This window comes from Lepidochelys kempii, chromosome 5, assembly GCF_965140265.1.
Source record: "Lepidochelys kempii isolate rLepKem1 chromosome 5, rLepKem1.hap2, whole genome shotgun sequence".
Classification (NCBI taxonomy): domain Eukaryota; kingdom Metazoa; phylum Chordata; order Testudines; family Cheloniidae; genus Lepidochelys; species Lepidochelys kempii.
The window spans coordinates 22779572-22802365 of record NC_133260.1 but is presented as its reverse complement, the minus strand read 5'-3'; the positions used below and the strand labels follow the sequence as shown (position 1 = coordinate 22802365).

At 43.7% G+C, this 22794-nt stretch overlaps 1 protein-coding gene across 2 annotated transcripts in view; it reads left to right on the top strand.

Annotated features, from left to right (window-relative positions):
• The first annotated feature begins 3919 nt into the window (after positions 1-3919).
• The window catches only part of CCBE1 (collagen and calcium binding EGF domains 1), a 184854-nt gene continuing 165979 nt past the window's right edge, over positions 3920-22794 (top strand). For both annotated transcript variants that reach the window (XM_073343659.1, XM_073343658.1), the window contains exons 1-2: positions 3920-4386; positions 4533-4613. In XM_073343659.1, coding sequence (XP_073199760.1) covers positions 4259-4386; positions 4533-4613 — 209 coding nt within the window. In that variant the 5' untranslated portion in view covers positions 3920-4258. The remainder of the gene's footprint in view (positions 4387-4532; positions 4614-22794) is intronic.

Genomic DNA, 22794 nt, shown 5'->3' with positions numbered 1-22794 from the left:
ATCAGGTCTGTTCTGCCTTGATTTCACTAGAAGGCTTTAATGATAACTGGATTACACAGGATTATGACAGCAAAGCTACATGGTGCAAATGAAACCCAGGTGAGAGCGGTAGTGATTTTTATTCAGACTGTTTAAAATCTGTTCTTTATTTAACATCTTTTTAATTTACACACATGGGAGATGTTTGACAAGATGTGTCTGTTAAATATAAGTACAGTCACTCTTTCAATAAAGGGCTAAGAGAATGCACATCTCTGAAACTTCCAACAAGAGTTCTAGCAAAACCAAGGAAGACTGAATTGCTAGAAGTCTTTTTGGAAGTTTTCCTATTTCTAAGGGGTGTGTGTGGTGGGGGGAGGACACCCTTTTTGTGCAGAGGAAGGAATACTTTAAAGTCATCTTTATACATCATAATCACCCTTTACGATTTCAATTTTTAGGGGCAATGCCCAGCACAGTGGAGCTCTGACTGCTAGCGCCTAAAAGCTCCATAACAGTATATTAACTCAAGGCCTTGTGATCTCTTTAGAGATGTATTTTGGATGAGTCAGGGCTTGCCATGGTGTCTTTCCACATTTCAATTTCATTGCACCACTGTGATGCAATGTCCTAGATGGTTGTGCCCTCCTGCTCCAGAAGTGGGCATATGAAAGATTCTTTATTAATGTGCAGTTGATTAACCTTGTTTATGAAATACTCAAACTACTTGTGAAATCCCAGAAAAAACCTGAATTTGTATGATGTTTAATCAATATTATCATTTGTAAAAACACATAGGGTCACAATAATGTTTGTATTCCTGCATAAACAACACCAAGGAAATTGTTAATATGCACCACTATTATGCTGAATTCCTCATCTCCTTTTTGAGACTGCTCCAAAATTTCACACGTAGCTTTATCAACTTTATACATACTTGAGTAGTGCAAGTCAAAACAAAACAAAGTTTGCCTCGATGCAAGGACAAAAGCATCCCTCACACCAAAAAAGCACTTTATGGCTATTTATTGTATTTAAAAAAACAAACAAAAACCTCTAGATTATTCCTGCCTGGGGCAATCAGACCACTTCAGTGTTTTCTTAACGAATGGCACACTTCAACACTTTTTAAAATGTAACCCTTGTGCTCCTAATAGGCTTGGCTGCACGTCCATTTAAAAATGAGACAAAGCAAAAAGATCTAACCCACATCTTTTATGTGTTAGCTGGTAATAAAATTACTAATTGGAAAAAAAAAAGGCCTGTGTTTGGATATTATCCAAACTTACTTAAACTTGTTTAGTTTTGTATATCATGGTCATATCTAAAATACTTCTTATATTGTATTTTTTAGGCCCTGATCTTGCAAAGATATAATGTACATGCTTAACTTTGTATACATGTAGTTTCCTTAAAGTCAGTGGGACTACTTACATATGTCAAATGAAGCAAGTGTAGGCCTTTGTTGCTAGTTTTTACTAAAGATAAACAATATTGTTGATAGTACAAACTTTCTTACATAAATGGGTGATAAACATAAAACAATAAGCGTAGCATAGGTACTGAATTACAGTGCCTACGTACTACAAAAGTTACAGTAATGACTTACAAAAATCTATACATCCCACTTAGCCTATCTTTACAGAAAAAATAAAATCATAGACTTTCCCAAGATGTGAAACTTGGAACTTATCTGAAGTGTGGTATTATGATTGGAGGGGATGTGACAAATTACTCCCATTTGTGTCCATCTCTTTAAATTTAAAAAAAATAATAATCAAAACTTAGGGGGGAGAATTTTACTGCTTGTGAAAAATGCTGGATTAGCATCACTAGAAAATAGTTCTTTTGTTACTCCATAGATAGGCAGAGTATGGGTTGTAGCAGTGCAAGCTTCTCTTCCTTTCAAACTCTGTTATTGGATACTATCCTCCTTGGGGAGTGGAGGGGAAGGGAAGGAACATTATATGGAAACAGGTGCTTACAAAGCCCCGAGATCCAAACATCAGGTTCCTGTCTTTTGTTCCCTGTTATCTCAGATTTTGAGAGAGTCTGAATGAGAAGTTTAGGGCTTACCCCTGCCAGGAACACCCCCAAAACTCATGGACTTCAGTGAGGTAGGACTGGGCTCTGTCTCTGCCTACTCCTTATTTTGACCAGAAGGAACTAGAATGGAAGAAACACTTAAAGCATCTCCCTACTGAAAACAAAAATCTGCCAATAACAATCATCTATGCTTTAGTGAGATACAGAAGCAGCTTATTATAATTGTGAGATAGGACCTTCAAATACCCCCAAAACATAAAAGCACATGTTAAGAAAAGCAGTTTTGCTAGTGTATGTAATAGAACAAAACTGTTTATGGGTGGGGTTGTTATAGCTAAGCAGAGTCTGGTTGGCAGTTCGGGGAAATTTCTGAAAGGCCCTGAAATTCAATCCTTCCAGTTTGCCTGGGTGGTATTGAACAATTTACTCACAGTATTCACAATGTGGCTTTATTCACTGTAGCGAGGTCAGCGGGGTTAGTGGTGGGCGTAAAGGGGTCTACAATTTGGTCTTTAAACTCTGTTCCTCAGTTTCTCCGGCTGTAAAATGGGATTATAATGCTGCTTCTGTAAACTGTTTCCAGCGCTACAGGTGAAAGGACTGTAGCTGTAAGCGCTCTCTTTTGTCCCAAAGCCTTCCATGGTTGTAGACAGCACCCCCTACTCTCAAAGCCCATTTAGGGATTTAGTGTTTCTCAGCTCTCCTCCCAATTTGCAAGCGTAGGGTCATTAGGCGGGTTTGTTCCTCTGTGGTATTTGCGCCCGAACTATAAAAGCAGGATGACACGGTGCAGTGGGCCCCAGCTGATGCACTGTTTTATCAGTTGATCTCCCTTCTGGGAATGGGGCGGAAGGGGTAACTGCGCACAAGGGTAAACAACACTTGTAGCAGAGATCCTGTGGCTACGCTGTCCTTGTGAGAGAGACGTGTGGGATAAGGCTGGATCTGGAAGGCAGCCATGTGCCGGCACTCAGCCTCCCATCATTCCTACTGCCGAGGGCAGCTTTACAGTGTTGGGGGGTTTCTGTCTCAGAGTCTTTCGGTTTCTGGGACCTTTCGTTTTTTCATCCAAGTCTCTCTGGCGTGTTTCGGTCTCTTCCTTCGGCGGCAGGATCGCTGGGCAGCAAAGAGCACAGGGCTGAGTCTGGAGCGCGAGTCATTTAAAACGGACCAGGGCAAGGGCGATGTCCCCGCGTGTAGCACAGGAGACGAAGAACTGCGTCTCCAGGAGCCCGGGGAGATCCCTACGCTAGGAAACTGATCCCCCCCCCCGCTCCGGCCCCCCGTAAATACACACCTCCCCTCCCCGACAGCCACACAACTCCAGCGCGGCTTGCCTCGGCACTTGCCTGCGGACAGGGACTCAGGCTCCAGGGAACTTCTCTCCCGCGTCCAGCCCCACCTCTTGCTGAAGCCCCTAGACACCCCCTCCGCAACATCTGGCCACCCCAGCGTCTGCCTGGTTCTCAACCCCCCCCCCCCGCTACCCCTGTCTGCCCCCCCCGGCAACATCTGGCAACCCCAGCGTCTGCCTGGTTCTCAACCCCCCCCCCCCGCTACCCCTGTCTGCCCCCCCCGGCAACATCTGGCAACCCCAGCGTCTGCCTGGTTCTCAACCCCCCCCCTCCCGTTACCCCTGTCTGCCCCCCCCCCCGGCAATATCCGGCTACCCCAGCGTCTGTCTGTCGTCAACCCCCCAGCTACCCCTGTCTGCCCCCCCGGCAACATCTGGCAACCCCAGCGTCTGCCTGGTTCTCAACCCCCCCCCTCCCGTTACCCCTGTCTGCCCCCCCCCGGCAATATCCGGCTACCCCAGCGTCTGTCTGTTGTCAACCCCCCAGCTACCCCTGTCTGCCCCCCCTGCAACATCTGGCTACCCCAGCGTCTGTCTCATCGCCAGCCCTCCCCCCCCAGCTGCCCCTGCCGCCTCTGCAACATCTAGATACCTCGAGCCTTTGCCTCGTCCCCTAGCTGCCCCTGCCTGCCCCCTCTGCAACATCTGGCTACCACTATCCTCAGTGCCTGTGCCTCTGGCGAGGACTCCCCAGCCCCCGGGTACCGCTGCCTGTCCCCGGTGGAACATCTGGCTGCCGCGGCCGCTCCTCTCCACGTCCCCCCGCTACCATCTGGCCGCCGCAGGGGGCCGCTCTCCTCCTCGGCAGGCGGGGTAGGCAGGGGCTGCGGCGCTGCTCTCCGAGGAGGCCGAGGGAGCTGCGGAAGCAGAGGCCGCCCGATGGTGCTGCAGAGCGGCCCGGGAGAGGCAGGGCGGCGGCGGCTGCCCCGGAGCCTGGCTGCCCTGCTCCTGCTCCTGGCGCTGGGGCACACCTGGACCTACCGGGAGGAGCCCGAGGAGCGCGACAGGTGGGTCCCCCGCTTCGTCCCCCGCCCGCGCCGCCGAGAGCCCCGGGCTGCACCTGGCAGCCCCAGCCCGGGGCGCCCCCGCGCCGCTGCCCGGCCCCGCTCGGGCTCTGGCTAAAGCCGCCTCTTCTCTCCGGCTTCCCCCGCAGGGAGGTTTGTTCCGAGAACAAGATCGCCACCAGCCGGTACCCGTGCCTGAAACCCAGCGGCGAGCTGGCCACCTGCTTCAGGTGAGCGGGGCGGGGCCGCGGGCGGGCGGGTGTGTGTGTGTGTGTGTGTGTGTGTGTGTTACCGGCACGTGGGACTGCCGTCTCCTTGTGTGTGTGTGTTACCTGGACTGCCACCCCCTCCTCCTCCTCCTCTGTGTGTGTGTGTGTGTGTGTGTGTGTTACCGGCACGTGGGACCGCCACCCCCTCCTCCTCCTCTGTGTGTGTGTGTGTGTGTGTGTTACCGGCACGTGGGACCGCCACCCCCTCCTCCTCCTCTGTGTGTGTGTGTGTGTGTGTGTTACCGGCACGTGGGACCGCCACCCCCTCCTCCTCCTCTGTGTGTGTGTGTGTGTTACCGGCACGTGGGACCGCCACCCCCTCCTCCTCTGTGTGTGTGTGTGTGTGTTACCGGCACGTGGGACTGCCGTCTCCTTGTGTGTGTGTGTTACCTGGACTGCCACCCCCTCCTCCTCCTCCTCCGTGTGTGTGTTACCAGCACGGGCGTGTGTGTGTGTGTGTGTTACTGGCACGTGGGACCGCCGTCTCCTTGTGTGTGTGTGTGCCTGCGTGCGTTCTCCTTCTCTGGGTGCGTGTTACTAGCACGTGGGACTGCCGCCTCGGGGTGTGGGTGTGTTGCGGGGACTGCTGCCTTCTCCTCTGTATGCTGTTACCAGCACCTGGGACTGCTCACACACTCAGATATCACACAGAATCTCAGGGCTGAAGGGACCTCAGGAGGTCATCTAGTCCAACCCCCTGCTCAAGGCAGGAGCGATCCCCAATTTTTGCCCCAGATCCCTAAATGGCCCCCTCAAGGATTGAACTCACAACCCTGGGTTTAGCAGGCCAATGCTCAAACCACTGAGCTCTCCCTCCTGTGTGCGTGTGTGTTTGTTACGGGGACTTCCCTCTTCTCTGTGTGTGTGTGTGTGTTACCAGCATGTGGGACTGCCACCTCCTGAGTGTGTGCCACCGGTGCCTTGTGCGGTATGGTCACTGTGTTGTGAGAGTGTGCGTACTTGCTACCAGAATAGGACTGCCTCCTGTGTTTGTGGGGAGGTGCATTGTGTTGTGACAGCTGGTGTGTGCTTGTCGGTATGAGAATGTATGACCGTCTCCTTGTGTGTGTGACACTTGTGTGTTGTGTTGTGTGGCTGTGAGAGTGTGTGCTTGTTACACAGTGTGACTGCTGCCTCTGGCAGGCGTGTATGACTCTTGTGTGGCAGGGGATTGTGTAGTGATAGTGTGTGCTTGTCTTTGTGTGTTGTGATTGATGGTGTATTATGGCAGTTGTGTGATTGTTGTATTGTGGTGAGTGTCGTCATCAAACACACAGCCTCCTGAAGGCTGTTGTGCCAGGCAGAGTGGTCACAGTTGCTGGTGTGGCACCAGACATTGTGTAGTGAAGTTCCCAGACCTGGCTCAATCCTATGAGTGGGTGTCTGTCTGTATGAGAATGCCTGACGGTCTCTTTGTGTGTGTGTTATGATGGATGGGGTGTTATGGCACTAGTGTGACTGTTGTGATCAGCGAGTGTGTGGTGACAGTGAGAGTGTGTATTTTGTGTGTGTAAGTGTGTGTATTTGGAGTTTGTAGGCTATGGGACGCTGATAGTAGTACACACGTAAACATTCATGACAGTCCTATCGAGAAGATGAATAGCTGGTTTAATGGTTGCATGTTGTTTATAAAAGTTGTATCTAAAGTCAGCCAGAAAGAAATGTTTAACATTTGACTGGCTTGGTCATTTTCCCTTGCAAAGTCTTTCAGCAGCTGTATCTGCTTAGCGCTTAGACTCAGGGAAGTTGCTCTGTGGAGTGAATGGGATGCAATGTATCCAGCACGTGCTCTGGTGAGGTTGAGTTAGGGACTGTAACAGGTAACCCCTGCTGTACTAGTAACATTTGCTAAATTATAGCAGCTCTCCATCCACAGAAAGGTACAGCCTGAGGAGTAGCAGTATAGGCTTCCAAATACATTGCTCTGGTAGCATTTGTCTAAATCTTACTCTTGAGTGAACAACCAACAGGGGTAAGGGGATAATTCAATCCCTGGGCCCATTTCACCATTGACCTCTGTGCTGTGACTACCAACAAAGGTACCAATAGTGACAAATATATTTAGATAGATACTTGTCTATTATGAACCCACTGAAAACACCATCATATAATTATGGCTTTCGATCATTGCTGGTTTTCATCTGTGCCAGGCTATAGCATATGTCTTAGAAGTGAATGGTTTCATATTCCACAGGGGTGCAATTCAAGGGAATGATATTGATGTATGAAACCCTGCATGATTTGCATAACTGACACTTCCTCTTGCCATGCACTAATGAGGGCTGCATTTAAAATCAGCCAACATGCCCTAGCTAGCAGCCCCTAGATTTGAATGTTTGGGGTGTGCAGGCCAGATGTTCTTAGTGGAGTGGTTTTGGACTGTCATACTCACTTTTCCTGTTGATCTGAAAGAGCCTGAGTTTAACCTTTGGGGTATGGTTCATAAATCCATCTATTTACTTAGGCCTTTGCCTGAGATAAGTTGATGGGAAGGATGTTATGTTTTAAGAATGGCCTTCCTGCAGTTATTGATCAGAGATACTGTCTCTGAGTTTCCACTTTATATTATATGTTTGTAAATTTGAGGAATGTCCTCTTTATATACGGTTGTTTGCAAGAAATTAACAAAACTAGAATTGTTTCTAACTGCTGTAAATGTACCCAGAGACTTTGTCAAAGACATAAACTGCAAGCAAACAAATATCTAATTACCAATGTCCTCTGAGTAATCTAGTCTCTCTCAGACAAGATGTTTAGCCTCTGAGAGGCACTTCCCTCTACAGAGCCACTTCCAGAGGTAACTGCATTGGGGTGTGTGTGCGAGAAGTGATCTGTCTGCTATTACATATAGGGAGCATGCGATACGGTGAAAGCACTTTAGTGCTAGTGAAAGGCATTAAAGAAGTCCCTAAATGATAGAAAACAAAGGGGAGTTTTTAAAAACCTCTTTTGGTGACAGATTGTTTTTCTTTTCACAATGCCTTTTATTTAGTATAGGTATAGGTGGTTTGAAATGTAGCTTTGCAGTGCACACAGGTCCTGCCTCTCCTCTGACTGTAAACGGGGAATTGTCACTAGTGGATGTGTTTCCAGTTGGATCCCTCAGGGAATGGTTTTGGCCTTATGCTATTTAACATTTTTATCAGCGACCTGGAAGAAAACATAAGACCAACACTGATAAAGTTTGCAGATGCCACAAAAATTGGGGGACCACTGGCAACCCCCTTATCGGCTCAGCCCTGCACTCCACCAGTGCCTCCCACCCGCTGGCTGGGCCCATGGATCAGCCCCTCTTCCAATCAGCTGTTTCATGGAGTGCAGAAGGCTCTGGGTGGGAGGGGGGAGGAGCGAGGACACAGCACGCTATGGGGTGGGGGCAGAACTGGGCAGGAAGGGCTGGGGATGGGGTGGGAAGAGGCAGGGTGGGGGCAGGGTCTTGGGGGAAGGAGCGGAGTGGGGGCAGAAGCCAGGGATGGAGTACCCCCTGGCACTTTGGAAAGTCAGTGCCTGTGGCAAGCAAACAATGTGTGTTTGAATATGGGTAAATTTAAACATGTACATCTAGGAACAAAGAATGTAGGTCATATTTATAGGATGGGGGAGTCTATGCTGGGAAGCAGTGACTGAAAAAGATTTGGGGGTTGTGGTGGATAATCAACTGATCATAAGTTCCCCGTGTGAAGCTGTGGACAGAAGAGCCTATAGATCCTGGGATTCATAAACAAGGGGATCTTGAGTAGGAGCAAAGAGGTTATTTTATCAGTATCTCTCTGATACTGGTGTGATCACTGCTGGAATACTGTGCCCAGTTCTGGTGCTCACAGTTCAAGAAGGATGTTAATTTGGAGAGGGTTCAGAGAAGAGCAAGGAGAATGACTACAGGATTAGAAAACATGCCTTATAATGATGGATTCAAAGACCTCAGTCTAGTTAGCTTAATAAACAGAAGATTAAGGGATGACTTGATTATAGTTGATAAATATATACACAGGGAACAAATATTTAATAATGGGCTCTTCAGTTTAGCAGAGGAAGGTTTAACATGATCCAGTGGTTGGAGGCTGAAGCTAAACAAATGCAGACTGGAAATAAAGCGTACATGTTTAACGGTGAGAGTAATTAACCATTGGAACAATTTAGCAAGGGCTGTGGTGGATGCTCCATCACTGACCCTTTTCAAATCAAGATTGGATGTTTTCCTAAAAGATTTGCTCTAGGAATTATTTTGGGGAAGTTCTCCAGCCTGTGTTATGCAGAAGGTCAGACTAGATGATCACAGTGGTCCCTTCCAGCCTTGGAATAGATGAATCTCTGAGGTACGGCTGGGGTTACAGAATATGCCAGTGTAGACGACCAGCCAAGTCACAGCACAGTCACAGCACAGTCGCTGCTGCCCCCAGAGAGCGCCAGTGTATCATCACACACTCTAGAAAGGGTTGGATGGTGCTATGACTCACTTCTTTTTTTCTCCACTGGTCCCTGCCCCAACCCGCAGCTGAATCTCCTGTCTTCCTTTCCCCCATCCCCATGGCTTTACTTTTTAAAGGTACAATAGAGCCCATCATTGCATACAGTTCCTTAACCCACAGTACCACAAAACGTTTCACAGAGAGATGGTAATAAGCAGTGGAGAAAAGGAAGGCTGCCGAGTGGGATTTAAAGTGTCAGTGGTTCAGAGACAGAGTTTTCAGATAGATGAGGCAGCTTCATTGAGAGAGCAACCCCGACTGGAGAGTTTAAAGACTGAAGGTGCAGAATGAGCAGTGTGAGGTCCAGGTACTGAGGTGTGTTTGGCCTCCCTGAAGATAGAATCATAGAAGATAAGGTTGGGAGAGACCTCAGGAGGTCATCTAGTCCAACCTCCCACTCAAAGAAGGACCAAATCCCTACGGATGGAGATTCCACCACCTCCCTAGGTAACCCATTCCAGTGCTTTACCACCCTCCTAGTGAAATAGTGTTTCCTAATATCCAACCTAGACCACCCACACTGCAACTTGAGACCATTGCTCCTTGTTCTGTCATCTGCCACCATTGAGAACAGCCGAGCTCCATCCTCTTTAGAATCCCCCCTTCAGGTAGTTGAAGGCTGCTATCAAATTCCCCCTCAGTCTTCTCTTCTGCAGACTAAATAAGCCCAGTTCCCTCAGCCTCTCCTCATACGTCATGTGCCCCGGGCCCCTCATCATTTTCGTTGCCCTGCACTGGACTCTCTCCAATTTTTCCACATCCTTTCTGCAGTAGGGGGTCCAAAACTGGACACAACACTCCAGATGTGGCCTCACCAGTGCCAAATAGAGGGGAATAATCACTTTCCTCGATCTGCTGGCAGTGCTCCTACTAATACAGCCCAATATGCCATTAGCCTTCTTGGCAACAAGGGCACACTGCTGACTCATATCCAGCTTCTCATCCACTGCAATCCCCAGGTCCTTTACTGCAGAACTGCCGCTTAGCAGACTGTAGCGGTGCATGGGATTCTTCCGACCTAAGTGCAGGACTCCACACAGGTCCTAGTTGAACCTCATCAGATTTCTTTTGGCCCAGCCCTCCAATTTGTCTAGGAATCCTCTAATTTGTAAAATTCTCCCACACTCGAGGGGTCCCAAATGCAGCAGTAGCAATGTCGTTCTGCTCTGTGTGCAGTGGGGCAAGACTTTGCCTGGGTACCAATGGCGTCACAGCCCATGTCTGTAATAGTTGTACTGCCTACCCCACGCTTTAAAAAATCACAATGAATCAGGCAGAAAAAGTAATGAGATTGCCTTTAAAATCAGGAGATTTCTTTTTAAAAGTAACTTTTGGGTTCTTTTTGCTTGCCTTCCGGTTTCTGGGTCTTTAGGGCTCACTTGGGTCATGTTTTTGAGCTTTTGTCCACTACATGGGCATTTTCGCTGTTTTCTGTAAGGAAATGCCATTTTGAAAAAAATGAAATTTTTCAGAGCATTGCACAGATTTTTGACAACATTTTTGTTTTGAAACAAAATTGAAAAAATCCATTTAAAAATGTCTGGTTTGACATTTTTGGAATGAAAAGTTTTGATTTTTTTAATTTGAAATGTATTTGATATTAAATTAAAACAATAGAAAAGGTTGAAATTGAAATGAAACCTTTTTAATTCGTCAAAACAAAATGAATTTATTTTCAGAATTTTATTTTGTGGAAAACTGAAATTTTTCACATTTCATCCTGATGTGGGAAGAATTTTGTTTTTCAAACTTTCACGATTTTTCATAGGATGTAAAAAGCTCTAGCGAGGATGTCCTTTTATTTCATTATTTTTAATTAATGCTGTGATTCCCATGTAATCACTTGTCTCCAGGAGCTGGGGCTCTAAGTAAATTACCTAATATTGTTAGGGTTTGCAACACTGTAGCAGTGGAAGCAGTGTTGAGTCATCTCTTGCCAACCTTCAGGATTGTGAGGGGAAGAAGAGCCCCGCAACAGAACCTCTCTCAGGTCTCCCACTTACCCCCATTCTGGTGTAGCATTTGGCCCTAGGCAATGAGAATAAGTCTGAATAGTTGATTAGCTTCCCCATTTCTGGGCTCTGCTTTTCTGTTTAGAGAACATCCGTCCTGTGCTGCATGACCACACTAATCCTACCTTGCGGAGGAGGCTGTCATCCCTATCAGACTTTACCGCTGATCAGCCGTAGCAAGTGTTACTAGTGTGGTGCATGCTTTGACCCCAGCCTGAGATGGAGAAGCAAGAGGCGTCACTATGGTAGCAGCTTATGCTACCTCCCAATCTGTGAGGCTACCCCCAGAAGAATTTAAAATATATGAATATTCTCCAGTTAATGCTAATGTGTTTCCTTCGCAGTGCACTGGCAGGTTACACCTACTAATAGTGAGCAAGCCAATGGAGGCTTGAGGTAGGGTGTGGCTTGATTGTGAGTTTATGAATAAAGATGAGCCAAAAGCAGGGCCAAGCCAAAGAGACTATTTTGATATTATTCACTTGTGATCATAGTGACCTTGTACATGACTAGATGTATTTTTTTTCTAGCATGTGCAGAGTTTGGCCCTTTGGCTTAGTTTGGTTTGTATTTATTTTTAGATGGTGCTTTTATTTATTTCCACAAGAGAACAGAGAAACAGATTTGAATAGCAGTTGGTGCTTCAGCCTGGCCAGTATTTTTAAGCCTTACTTTTTTTTTTTTTAACAATAAATAAAGTTGCATGTACCAATAATAAGCTTTTGTATCCATACACAGTAAGTTCTGGTCATTGCGAAGCATACAATAGGGTACAGGGCTTGATCTTGCATTTCTCGGGCAGCCAGAGCTCCACCTGAAATCAATGAGAATCTGAGCAGCACAAGGAAGGTAAAATTGAGCCCTTAATTATTATAATGTCTCCACCCTCTCAGATACTTGCATATGGCATATTTAGTCTGCTTAACCCCTTTAAACAGACCCTAATAATTTTATTGGTATGCCAAATTAGAACGGTATTAGCAAAATTCCTTTACTTCTCCAGGGTACCTGTGTATTACTTGGCTTGTATTTGATAAGTCATTCATTTTGTACATCTTGGTTTAGCCCTAGCAGTAGACTTGACAACCCAGTAAGCTTTTTTCACTGCTTATAGGTATTTTTGTGGATAGTTTGCTTTACTCATTTTCATGTCATACAGTGGTGTCCTATATTATTCTTGCACTCAGCAGTGATCTGGTACGTGATTGAATGGAGGTTTCCACTCTGACCTGTGGTGACCAACTGTATGTTCCTCTATGAAACAATGTTAAATAGGACACACTGCACCCACTTTATCATAAAATAGAATAGCTCTGTTCCCATGAGAATATGGCAGTGGTTAGGATTATAGTTCTGTAAATATGGTTATTTCCAAATTAAGGAGGCTTAGCCTGTAATTTAATGTAATGCCACAACCATACCAGAGAATATTGGAGGGCAATTTAGGAAACTTATGAATACTTGTTGGAGTTGTCCTCCTTTTTTGAAAACTAACAAAACCTAACCTCACAATCAAGTAAGTCCCCCATAGTATTTTCAGGTGAGAGAAAATTATATTATGTTTAAATTCTATGATACAATGGAGATTGGTTTATAATAGGTATGATCTTCCAGAATGATAATCTAGAGCAGTGGTTCTCAAACTTTAGCAACCCGAGGACCCCCATTTTGATTTAAGATATTTTGCAGACCCCCAAGCTCCCTGCTCAGCCCCAGGTCCTGCCCCCACTCCATCCCTTCCCCCAAGACCCTACCCCTACCCCTCCCCTCCTCTTCCTCACCTCTTTCTGTACCCTCCCCTGAGTATGCCCCATCTCTGCTCCTCCCTCCCCGTGCTTCCTGCACGCTGCTGAACAGCTGTTCCCCAGTGTGCAGGAGGCACTGGGAGGGAGGGGGAGGTGTTGGTCAGCGGGGCCTGTGGAGTACCCTCGTGGACCCCGTTTGAGAAACACTGATCTAGAGGTTTAGTAGAGATATTTTCTAATAAAAAAATGTTTAACAAACATTACAGTTATGCAGAAATTTAAACTATAGGAATAAAAGAACAGTCCAGGGCAAAATACACTTTAGCAACAGATGGGAAAATGAGAGAATGTTTCTGTCCCAAAGTAATGGAAACCACCAGATACAGTAGATACTTACTTTGCGTCCAACCCTGTGTGCTTGAGCATCTGCTAAAGGGTGCTGAGTGCCCTCCAGTTTCTGTACTTTAATGGGAGAGGAGGGTATTAGGTATCTCAGAGGACTGGGACTTCTATATCGCTATAGCAAATTTTAGTTCAAACTGCTCACTAAACTTGCATGGCTGACATTTACAAAGCATCCGTGTTAAAACACTCTGTGTTCTTCCTTACTAATCTGTGCTGATATTGGTGCACATGCACCCATGCAATAAAGAGATTGCCCACCTCTGAGAGAGATGGACTAAGTTTTTGGCCTGAGGGCCACATCTGGGTATAGAAATTGTATAGTGGGCCATGAATGCTCACGAAATTAACAATGCAGAGATATTCAAATAAACTTTATTTAATAAAGATACATTTTAGTGGAAATAAACATTAAACCTTACTTACAATTATAAATATACTATTATAACAAAGTATTACAATGATTAAACCAAACTTACCCCCTTTTCACGCCCTGTTTGATTAATGTGAACAATGCAGCTGTCACTCCCTGGCCAACTATCCTTTGTTTTATCCTCAACAATGGAAAATTAACACTACTAAAACAGCAGTCTCCTAAGCCAGCAAGTAGCGGCACAAGGGCTTGCACGTTCCAGGCTCTGATGGTGCATTTGGGTTGTGCAGCCGCAGTAAGTGTGCCCTCACACAGGTCCCACCTGAACACGTCAGAGCGTCGGGTAGGCAGCGCAGGGCAAACTGCTGACCCGACGCCACTCCCGGGGGGCCAGATTAAAAGGTCTGAGGGGCCGGATGTGGTCCGTGGGCTGTAGTTTGCCCACCCTGATCTATCTACTACTTGGAATAAGGACTGGGAGTTTGAATTCCTGGATTCTCTGTGTTTGACCAGTCCTCCCCCTCTTGCAGTCAATGAGAATTTTGCCATTGACTCAGATGGGACCAGAATCACTCACGCCTGAAACTACTGTTAGTCCTCCTGGTTTACCCGTCTGTAAAATGTGCACAATGTACCGGCTTCATGGGATGTAATGAATGAGGCCTACCTAATTACAGTTTGTAAAATGCTTTGCGGTCCTTGGGAGGAAAGTGCTCTAGACATGCTAATCACTATCATGGATAAGTTGTCTCCTGAGAGGTTGGTACAATTGAGTGAAGCATGATGCTGGGTTAAAGTAGGTGCTAAATAATAATTCTAGTCTTGTTCAAAATATGGGTAATATATATGAAGAGAGTGATGATTTCAAAAGTTATCAGTCTCTTAAGTACTAACAATATCCATCAGATTAGCCAGTATTTCCCTACAATAAATCCATGCAGGCTTTTGAAACAGGATATAATAATTGTACAACTATGGAATATTGTCCGTTTTCTTATCTCATAATTGTTTGGCAGCTAAAAATATCTAACTGTAATCAGTATAGTATTGCAGGTGTTGAATTCTGCCATGAAAAGGATACTCTAAACTTTATAACAAAAAGATAATTCAAATATAAGGCAGAAATAAATGTATGCCTATAAGCTAGCTAATTGTGATGCTAACTGAAGATCACATTTTAAAAAAAAGACTTCTTTTTATTCTATTGAATGCTGTTGTTGCTAGCAAAGTCCAATTTTTATAGACTGTGTCATTTTACACATTCTTAAAGGATAAAAGTTATTGCAAGTAAGTTAGAACTGAACTGCTCCACAAAGGGCAGTACTTCCACTGATGTGTCCCCTGGGACCACGTTCAGTTCTTAGTTCCCAGAGTCCCCGAAAAGCATGTTGCATTGCTTCCCAGTTAATTTGACTACATAGATTTTTTGAAGTTCTCAGCCAGAGAAAGCCAAGGTGATATTTTATCTCAAGACTCTTTTTTGCTTTCCAGACACCTTTTCCATTGCCTTTCTAATCCAAAACTCTGCTGTCATCACGTTCAGTGGAATCAACATAACCCTGATTCTCATTGCAATATAAGATTGTAAATGATATTTATCCAATTAGGGCAAAAGAACACATAAGCCCCAGTTATCTTGGAGCTATGTTGGAAGTTTGCTAAGAATTCAAGAGGATGAGATGTTCTTGGTTATATTTTACTTGTGCTTTGTTTTTGTTTTAGAAAAGTAAACAGCCACAACATCTGTAACAACGCTTTTGCCAAGGTTGTTTGTTTCCATAAACTAATATATTTCATTTCACATACTTTAAAGTGCAATGAGCTGCTAGCTCTTTGGGACAGTGCTGGTATCTCTGTGCCCAGCATATTGTGGCTGTGACTAGAAATGAATAATGAATCTTATTTAGTCATCATTTTGAAAATGGGAATTTCAGAATTAGATATGTCAATGCATCTGTCAGGCATAAAAGTTCTACTATATATATATATAGCGCCTTAGGCCTCTAGGCACCATAACAAAAACGTGGGACCATATCCTGAGATGTGCTGAGTCCCACTGACTTGGATGGGAGTTGCAGGTGCTCAGCATCTTTAGGATTTGGCCCATTTTCTTGCTATTTTCAGAATCTGACTTTTAGTAATTCCGATTAAAATCAGTAGCACAATGCGCTTTCTCAAGCAGTAATAAGTATAACTGTGGTCACGCTGAGTACAGAAGTGCTTCTAATAGCTACCTGTCTGTCTGCTGTCTTTGCTTTTTAATTGTTCTTACTCTAGCTTGACATCCTTGGGCAGAACTTAGTGCTTGTGAATAGGGATAGTTTATAGGAAAATGTAGCATTGTTATTTTTTCACAAAACAGGTAAACCATGGCAGTGGAATAAACTTCCCCATGCCACCTAATCATTTATCCTCACTACTACTTTGAAGTAGCACCCCTAGTAACAAAGGTTTTGTGCCCATTCAGTCCTTGGCTTGACATCTTTGCTGAGACTACCAAGGGAACTGATTGTTGTCAACTCTTGTGGTGAAGTATGATGTGGACCTCTGTTAATAGGAACAAAACCAACAGCATGCACACATCTTATGTAGGTACCTGAATTGCTGGTAGTTGGTCATGATGACTTTCCACCATTACTGATTGGAGACACATTTGAGCTAGTGACAGAGATCTTGTACAACTTAAGAGTTTAAACTGCTTTAACTAGACTGGTATAGTTAAAGTGGTACAACCCTCCCTTAGTGGGGATGCAGTTATACCAGTATAAAGGTGCTTCTACTGGTTCAGGAAAGGGAATGAGCTATGCTAGAATAAGACACCTTTACACAGGCATAACTGTGCCCACATTAGTGGTTGAACTGATATAAATGTGTCAGTAAAAGAATTACACCCCTACCCAACATCCTTTATATGCTCGTACAAAAACTGTGTGTAGACCAGGCCTAAAATTACCATTGACAACTACCAATCCAGTCTTCCAGTATTTTATTTCTTTTTTTAATTAAAAATGTGTCCCATACCAAGGTCACAGGCTCCTTTTTATAAAGCACAGTAGAATCGCTATGCTGTCACCATGTAGTTTAACTGGGAATGTTTATGAAAATCAGTGTTTGCACTCTTAGAATACTACAGTATGTGTACCAAACACATTTGACATTTATATATGATCTCTTGCAAGTCTTCACGGAGGCTAATATAGGTTTGGATGATATACTTGCTGCTTACAAGATGCAATACCAAGGGTTAGGATATAGCTGTGTGCCTTAGCTAATATATCCCCCCACCCTTTACCATAGCATCCGAGAAACACAGTCTTTAATGTACATATCCTCACAACACTCCTGAGAGGATAGGAAGTACTGTTATCCCTATCTTTTATAGATGGGAGACTGTGGCATAGAGAGGCTAAGTGACTTGCCCAAGGTCACATAGGAAGTTTATGATTGAGCAGGGACTTGGACTTAGGTCTTCTGAGTCCTAGGCTAGTGCCCTAAATACTGGACGATCCTTCCTCTCAATGGTAATCAAAGATGGATGCAGATGATAGCTTCTATAATGCTCCAAAAGTGATTTTCTGCACAAAAACCAGAACCTCCCCAAATCCTCTCTGAAGCACTTAGCTATTGTGGTTGTTGGCAATATACAAAACCTTAAGACATTGAGAAAAGCACTTTCACACGTGGTAACACTTATACATATTTTCCAAATTTGTTACACAGAAAAAGAGGCAAATTTTTTTCAGGAACTGTTGGTAGAAGATCATCTTATGGATCTGAGGTTGCCTGCCTGGCAAACCCATTAAGACCACAAATGGTGTCAAAACGTGCAGTCTGCTGCAGAAGAGCAGAGGATTAATACACCCTCTGTGAAGTCTAGTCCATGTTGGATGACAGCCCTCTGGGCTAAGCTCAGTTGGAATGCTACACAGACATCTAAATTATGCAATACAAAATGCAAGTTCTCTCATTTTCCTAAGGGAGTGTGTCAGGAGGAGTCTTGCAAAGGGCTTTTTTCTCTTGGCGCAATGGATGTATCTGCTGCTCCATAGTGTGCCAGTGACATGCTCACCAGCTATTGCTGGGGGAAAATTATCACTCCTCTTAGGAACAAGAGTGTAACCAGTTCTGTGCAACTCTACAAATCACCTCCCAGCTCAGCACCATGTACTCCATGAGCTTTCTGAATGCAGCCCTCTGCCGCCAAGCTTTCACTTTGCTAATGCTTGTTTATCCTTTATTAATAACCTCCCGTCTACCCCAAAATGTGAATGCATCATAATGTTTTGCAGTATGGAGGCTAAGGGCGGGTTTTTCAAAGGAGCCTCTGGAAATGAGGTGCTTAATTCTCATTGAAATTCCCAACCTGAAACTGTTATTACCCTTAGTAATGATGTTTTATCAAGACAACTGAAGAGAGAAGCCTCAAAGTCCCATAAATACATGTTTTTAATAGCGCTTGAGTAACAGCAAAAATCAATGCCTATGTGGGTTTACTTGTATAAAAGCAACTATTTATACTTTCCCCGCAATATACTCAGTTCACTGTGAAATGGACCAATATAATTATGATCTTCCTGTGAACTGGTGTAATTATTGTGAATAATGTATTGAGGCAGGAGTTACTACAAAGGATAATGTCTGGCAAATAGCTGTTTGTGTATATGGAAGGTTCTTGATGGTCACATCAAAGGAGTTCTCAGAATTTTAAAATTGGCAAGCCACGAACTATCTGATAAGTGCCCTCCTTGGTGGTTTGATCAGTAATGAAACCCAGGTGCACTGCGCCATGGTTTTGATCTACAGACTATAGGGTTAAATATGAACTGACTTTTGGGGCATGTCGTCTAGCACAAAGACTCCAGACCAACAAAATAGTAGCCTAAGGGCCCACTGTGGTTGATACAAAATATGTAGTAAATATAGGCCACCAGCAGGAATATGACTTTTAAGATTATACTGGGTATCATATATGTTCCCGAGGGTCAGACTATTTTGTCTTTAAAAAAATCTGATCACATCCCTTGTTTTAAATAAAATAGGGAGGCAGTGTGATCTAGTTTTTATTAATTATTATTTGCATTATTGTAGCATATAGGGAGTGTAACTGAGATCGGGGCCCCATTGTGCTGGATAGACAATCCCTGGTCTGAAGAGCTTATAGTCTAAATACACAAGACAGATAAAGGACGGAGGAAAGAGTAAAGGAAAGGAATAACCAGGAAGAGAAAGAGAAGATGGGAACTAAAATAGGCAGAAAAGGGGATGAGTAGAGACAGGAAATAGGAAAGAGAAATTTCATCTTGTCATTGTTTTCATCTAATTTGTGTGTGTGTGTGTGGTGGGAGAAATCATTTCCTAACTAGCTCCAATTAAAATATTTCCAGATTGCCTCCGTTTTATAAAAAAAATAATCTTTTGTAAGAATAGAACCCTGTACTCCCAACTGTACTTGGAATAAAAAAAAGTCTAGTAAATGCTGCATCTTTCCTTGACATTTCTTCCTTCCTTTCTCTCTCTCCTTTACCAGTTTGAAAAATGTCTCTTTCCTACTGTATATTCTAGGTACATGGGGGTAGTGAGAGCGTATCACAGATAGGCACGTACATTGGCCCACTTACCCTTTGCTCAATCTGGCTTACTTTCTTTCCTCTTCTGTATTTGAAGATTTGCTGGTCCATGATGTTAGAGAACAAAAGGTTAAATGTCACTTGCCTTCCCTCTGCAAACTGGCTCTGCAATCCTTTGATGACCACACACTAGCTAGCTTTGAAGGAAAATATGTTTGTCCTCATTATGATTCCACAAAATCAGGGAGAGCTAATTTTAAAAGAAATATTTAAACAGAAAAGGTGCAATTACCTTATACCAACGTGTCTCCTATTTTTAGTTTTCCATTTAATTTTTTGTAACGCTTCCCCACAAACCATGGGATAGAATCTCAGCTGGTGTGAATCATCAGGGCTCAATTAAAATCCTATCAGAACTCCGGGTGGAGTAGAGGAGAGACAGTCAGCAGACATATGGAGAAGTCAATGGAGCTGTGACAATTTACGCCAGCTGAGGATCTGGCCCATGTGTTCTGATCTTGCAAACACATACTCATTGGTATGGTTCACATGGCCCTGATCCTGCACTGTTAAAGGGAATAGGAGCATAGGCTCAAGCCCCACATGTGTAAATTTGTAGCGCTGTGAGTTTAATACTTTATTTTTGTCTCCTCTACCTCTTCCACAGAGTTCTCATAGATTTTCTCCCTATCTGTGTTTCACTGATAACATTTCAATATTCGTATCATTTCACTTGGAGTTTGTTATAATCACAGTGATTGCATTGCACTCAGTTGGTATTAATGTACATATCAAGATACAAGTAAAAGGTCTGATTCGAGAACCTTTACTTACATTACTTATTCTACTTACTTACATGAATTATTCCAGTGCAGTCAATTGAACTATTAATGTCTGTAAAACGTATTCCTGCTAAGGGCTGCAGGATTGGGCCCACAGCACAAATGAATGGATATTTACAGTGATGGTTGTTAGCCCACCTGTTTTCAAATTTCTGATTATCATTTTTCTTCCTCTACTGCCCAGTTTCTTTACCTGAGTTTTAACTGATTAGTTTTCAAACTATTTATTGGTGTCTGTTATAAACACAATAGTTGCAAACATGGTTCCATTACTGTTCTTTGCTTTCTCTTCTAAATTATTCCAATTATAATCAAACCAGATAAAGAACAGGACCTGCACGATGCTGACTCAGGAGAGTTGTTGGTGTAAAAAACCCCAAGTTTAGTCACAGACAGTAGTCTCAGATCTTAGTTCTGCATTAGGAATCCTTCTCACTAATACAGGCTTATCCCTCTTATCCAGTAAATGTCATTGCTGAGCATATGAACAACTGAAACATTAGTACAGTAAAGAGTTTAGTTACAATGAGGCAACATATTTTCAGTTACATATGAAAGCTAAATGCATACATTTCCATTAATAAGTTTGTACTGGAATTTAAATTAGGTGGCACACATAAAGACCACGCTCATTGGATCGATATTAGCAGCAATTCAATAGTGAACCCACATCAAAAAGGCTTTCCCCCTTCCTTTCAAGTAGGCTGGGAACACTGTTGTATGCAATATTTTAAATAGACAAGAAAGGCAAAGTCCAAAGGAATAATTTGATTTTTTTAAAAAGGATTGTTGTTGGAGAATGAATAGGCTTATTATAAGTTAAATACAAGTTACACCAAAGGGGAAGTTTAAATGTGTGGAGGAGAATATTCATCTCAGGATTGCAAGTGTATAAAGGACAAAAGTCTTTTCTATAGGGAAATTAGTGGTGTGTAGCCTCCAGTGTAAACCAGCAGTGTTCACATTAGCTCTGCAGTCTCATTAACCTCTCGCTGTAGGTGAGGGTTGAAGATCTAATTCTTCTAGGCAGTGGCCAATAACTCAGCTTGCACAGTTCATGCTTGAATATATTTAGGATGACTCTTTAACCAAGAATTGCTGATGAATGCCGACATGTTTTCAGAATACTCGGTAATCTAGAAGTTGTTGCATCTGTTCAGTATCTTTGTTTCACAATTGTTTTATTAAAAAAGAAGCACAGGACCTTAACAAATACATTTTAAATAATTTTCAAAGGTGTAGCATGGAGCCTTAGCATCTCAGCTGAATGTTAACATGTTTATGGTCACATTAGATATATTGTAAATATGATGTCTCGGCTAGTCGGCCAAATGATTTAATCATTAATTACCCAGCTTGCATTGTAAAGTTTATTTGCATAGCTGTAGAAAGGAAAGCAGTGTTGTTTTCGGAAAGTTGCTTTCTGAAACATTGACAACACATTTATTTTAGAGATCGTTGCCCTTGAGAGAGAATAAGTTAAAATGACTTATGCTATAAACAAAAAATAGCTGAAGAGGAAATTACTTTCTCTATAATATATTTCTTAAAAAATAAATAAATGTCATATCGAGCTAAGAAAGGCCATCTATCTCTCTATAGTTGGAGAACTGCATCCATCACTGTACTATTTAAATAACCCTTACTCTTAAAAATAGAGGACAGAGGCAATGGTAAGCTAATCTTGGGCCATGTTTCGCTTGCGATGGCTGTGAACAATCCAAAATGTGATGTCCGAGTGAATGAGATGCAAGTACAGGAGGTAGATCTAGAATGGAGAAATATATACAAGAGTTGTTAGCATAGAGGATGCAAGTAATCACATATGAATGGATGAGGTCACCCAAGGATGAGGCATAGAGGGAGAAGAGGAAAGGGATAAGAATAGAGCCCTGGGAAACTCCCAAAGACAAGGAGCATGGAGAGGGGAAAGAGCCACAAAGACACCCCTGAAAGAGGATCTGGAGAGGTGAAAACAGGTGCGTAAGCCAAAGGAAGGCAGATATCAAGGAAGATGATGCAATCAACAGTATCAAAAGCAGCAGAAAGCTCCAAAAGGAGAAGACGACTTAGCCAGAAAGAGGTCATTGCAGGCTATGGTGAGAGTGGTGTCTGTGGAGTGGGTAGTCTGGAGGCTGGACTTAAGTGTGTCCTGTGGTGAATCTCAAGTAAGGAAGCTAATTCAGCAGCTTGCCCAAAGGATTGGAGGGGAAGAGGAAGAAGAAGAGAGATTGGACGGCAGGTGGAGAGACAGGTGCAGTCAAATATGGTGGGTTTTTTTTAAGGATGAAAGAAACCAGAGCTGAGGGAGAGGCTCATGGGGAGGAAAAATGGGGTGAAAGTGGAGTCACAGGACATTGGTAGGGTTTAGTGGGTCAGGTGGAGGGTTTGAATAGAGAGTAAGTCAGAGACTTGGAGCTCCATGACAAAGAATTGCTAGCGTCACTTGCTTTAGGAAGAGTTTCAGGGAAGGACCCAAAGTTTATAAATTACTTGGAATATCTTTTAAAATTGTAAGGGCCTGATCCTGCAAACAGTTGAGTGCTGTCAATGCCTGTTGCCTTCAGCGGGAGTAGAAGGCAATCAGCACCACACAGGACTGAGTCCTCTGTTAGTTGGAACCTTCTCCATTGAAGTCCGTTCCTACTGGGAATGGGAGCATGATGAGACTTTTTGTCCCCACGCTGGCAGAGTCTACAGTCTTGAACTGTAAATAGCATGGTGCAAACAGA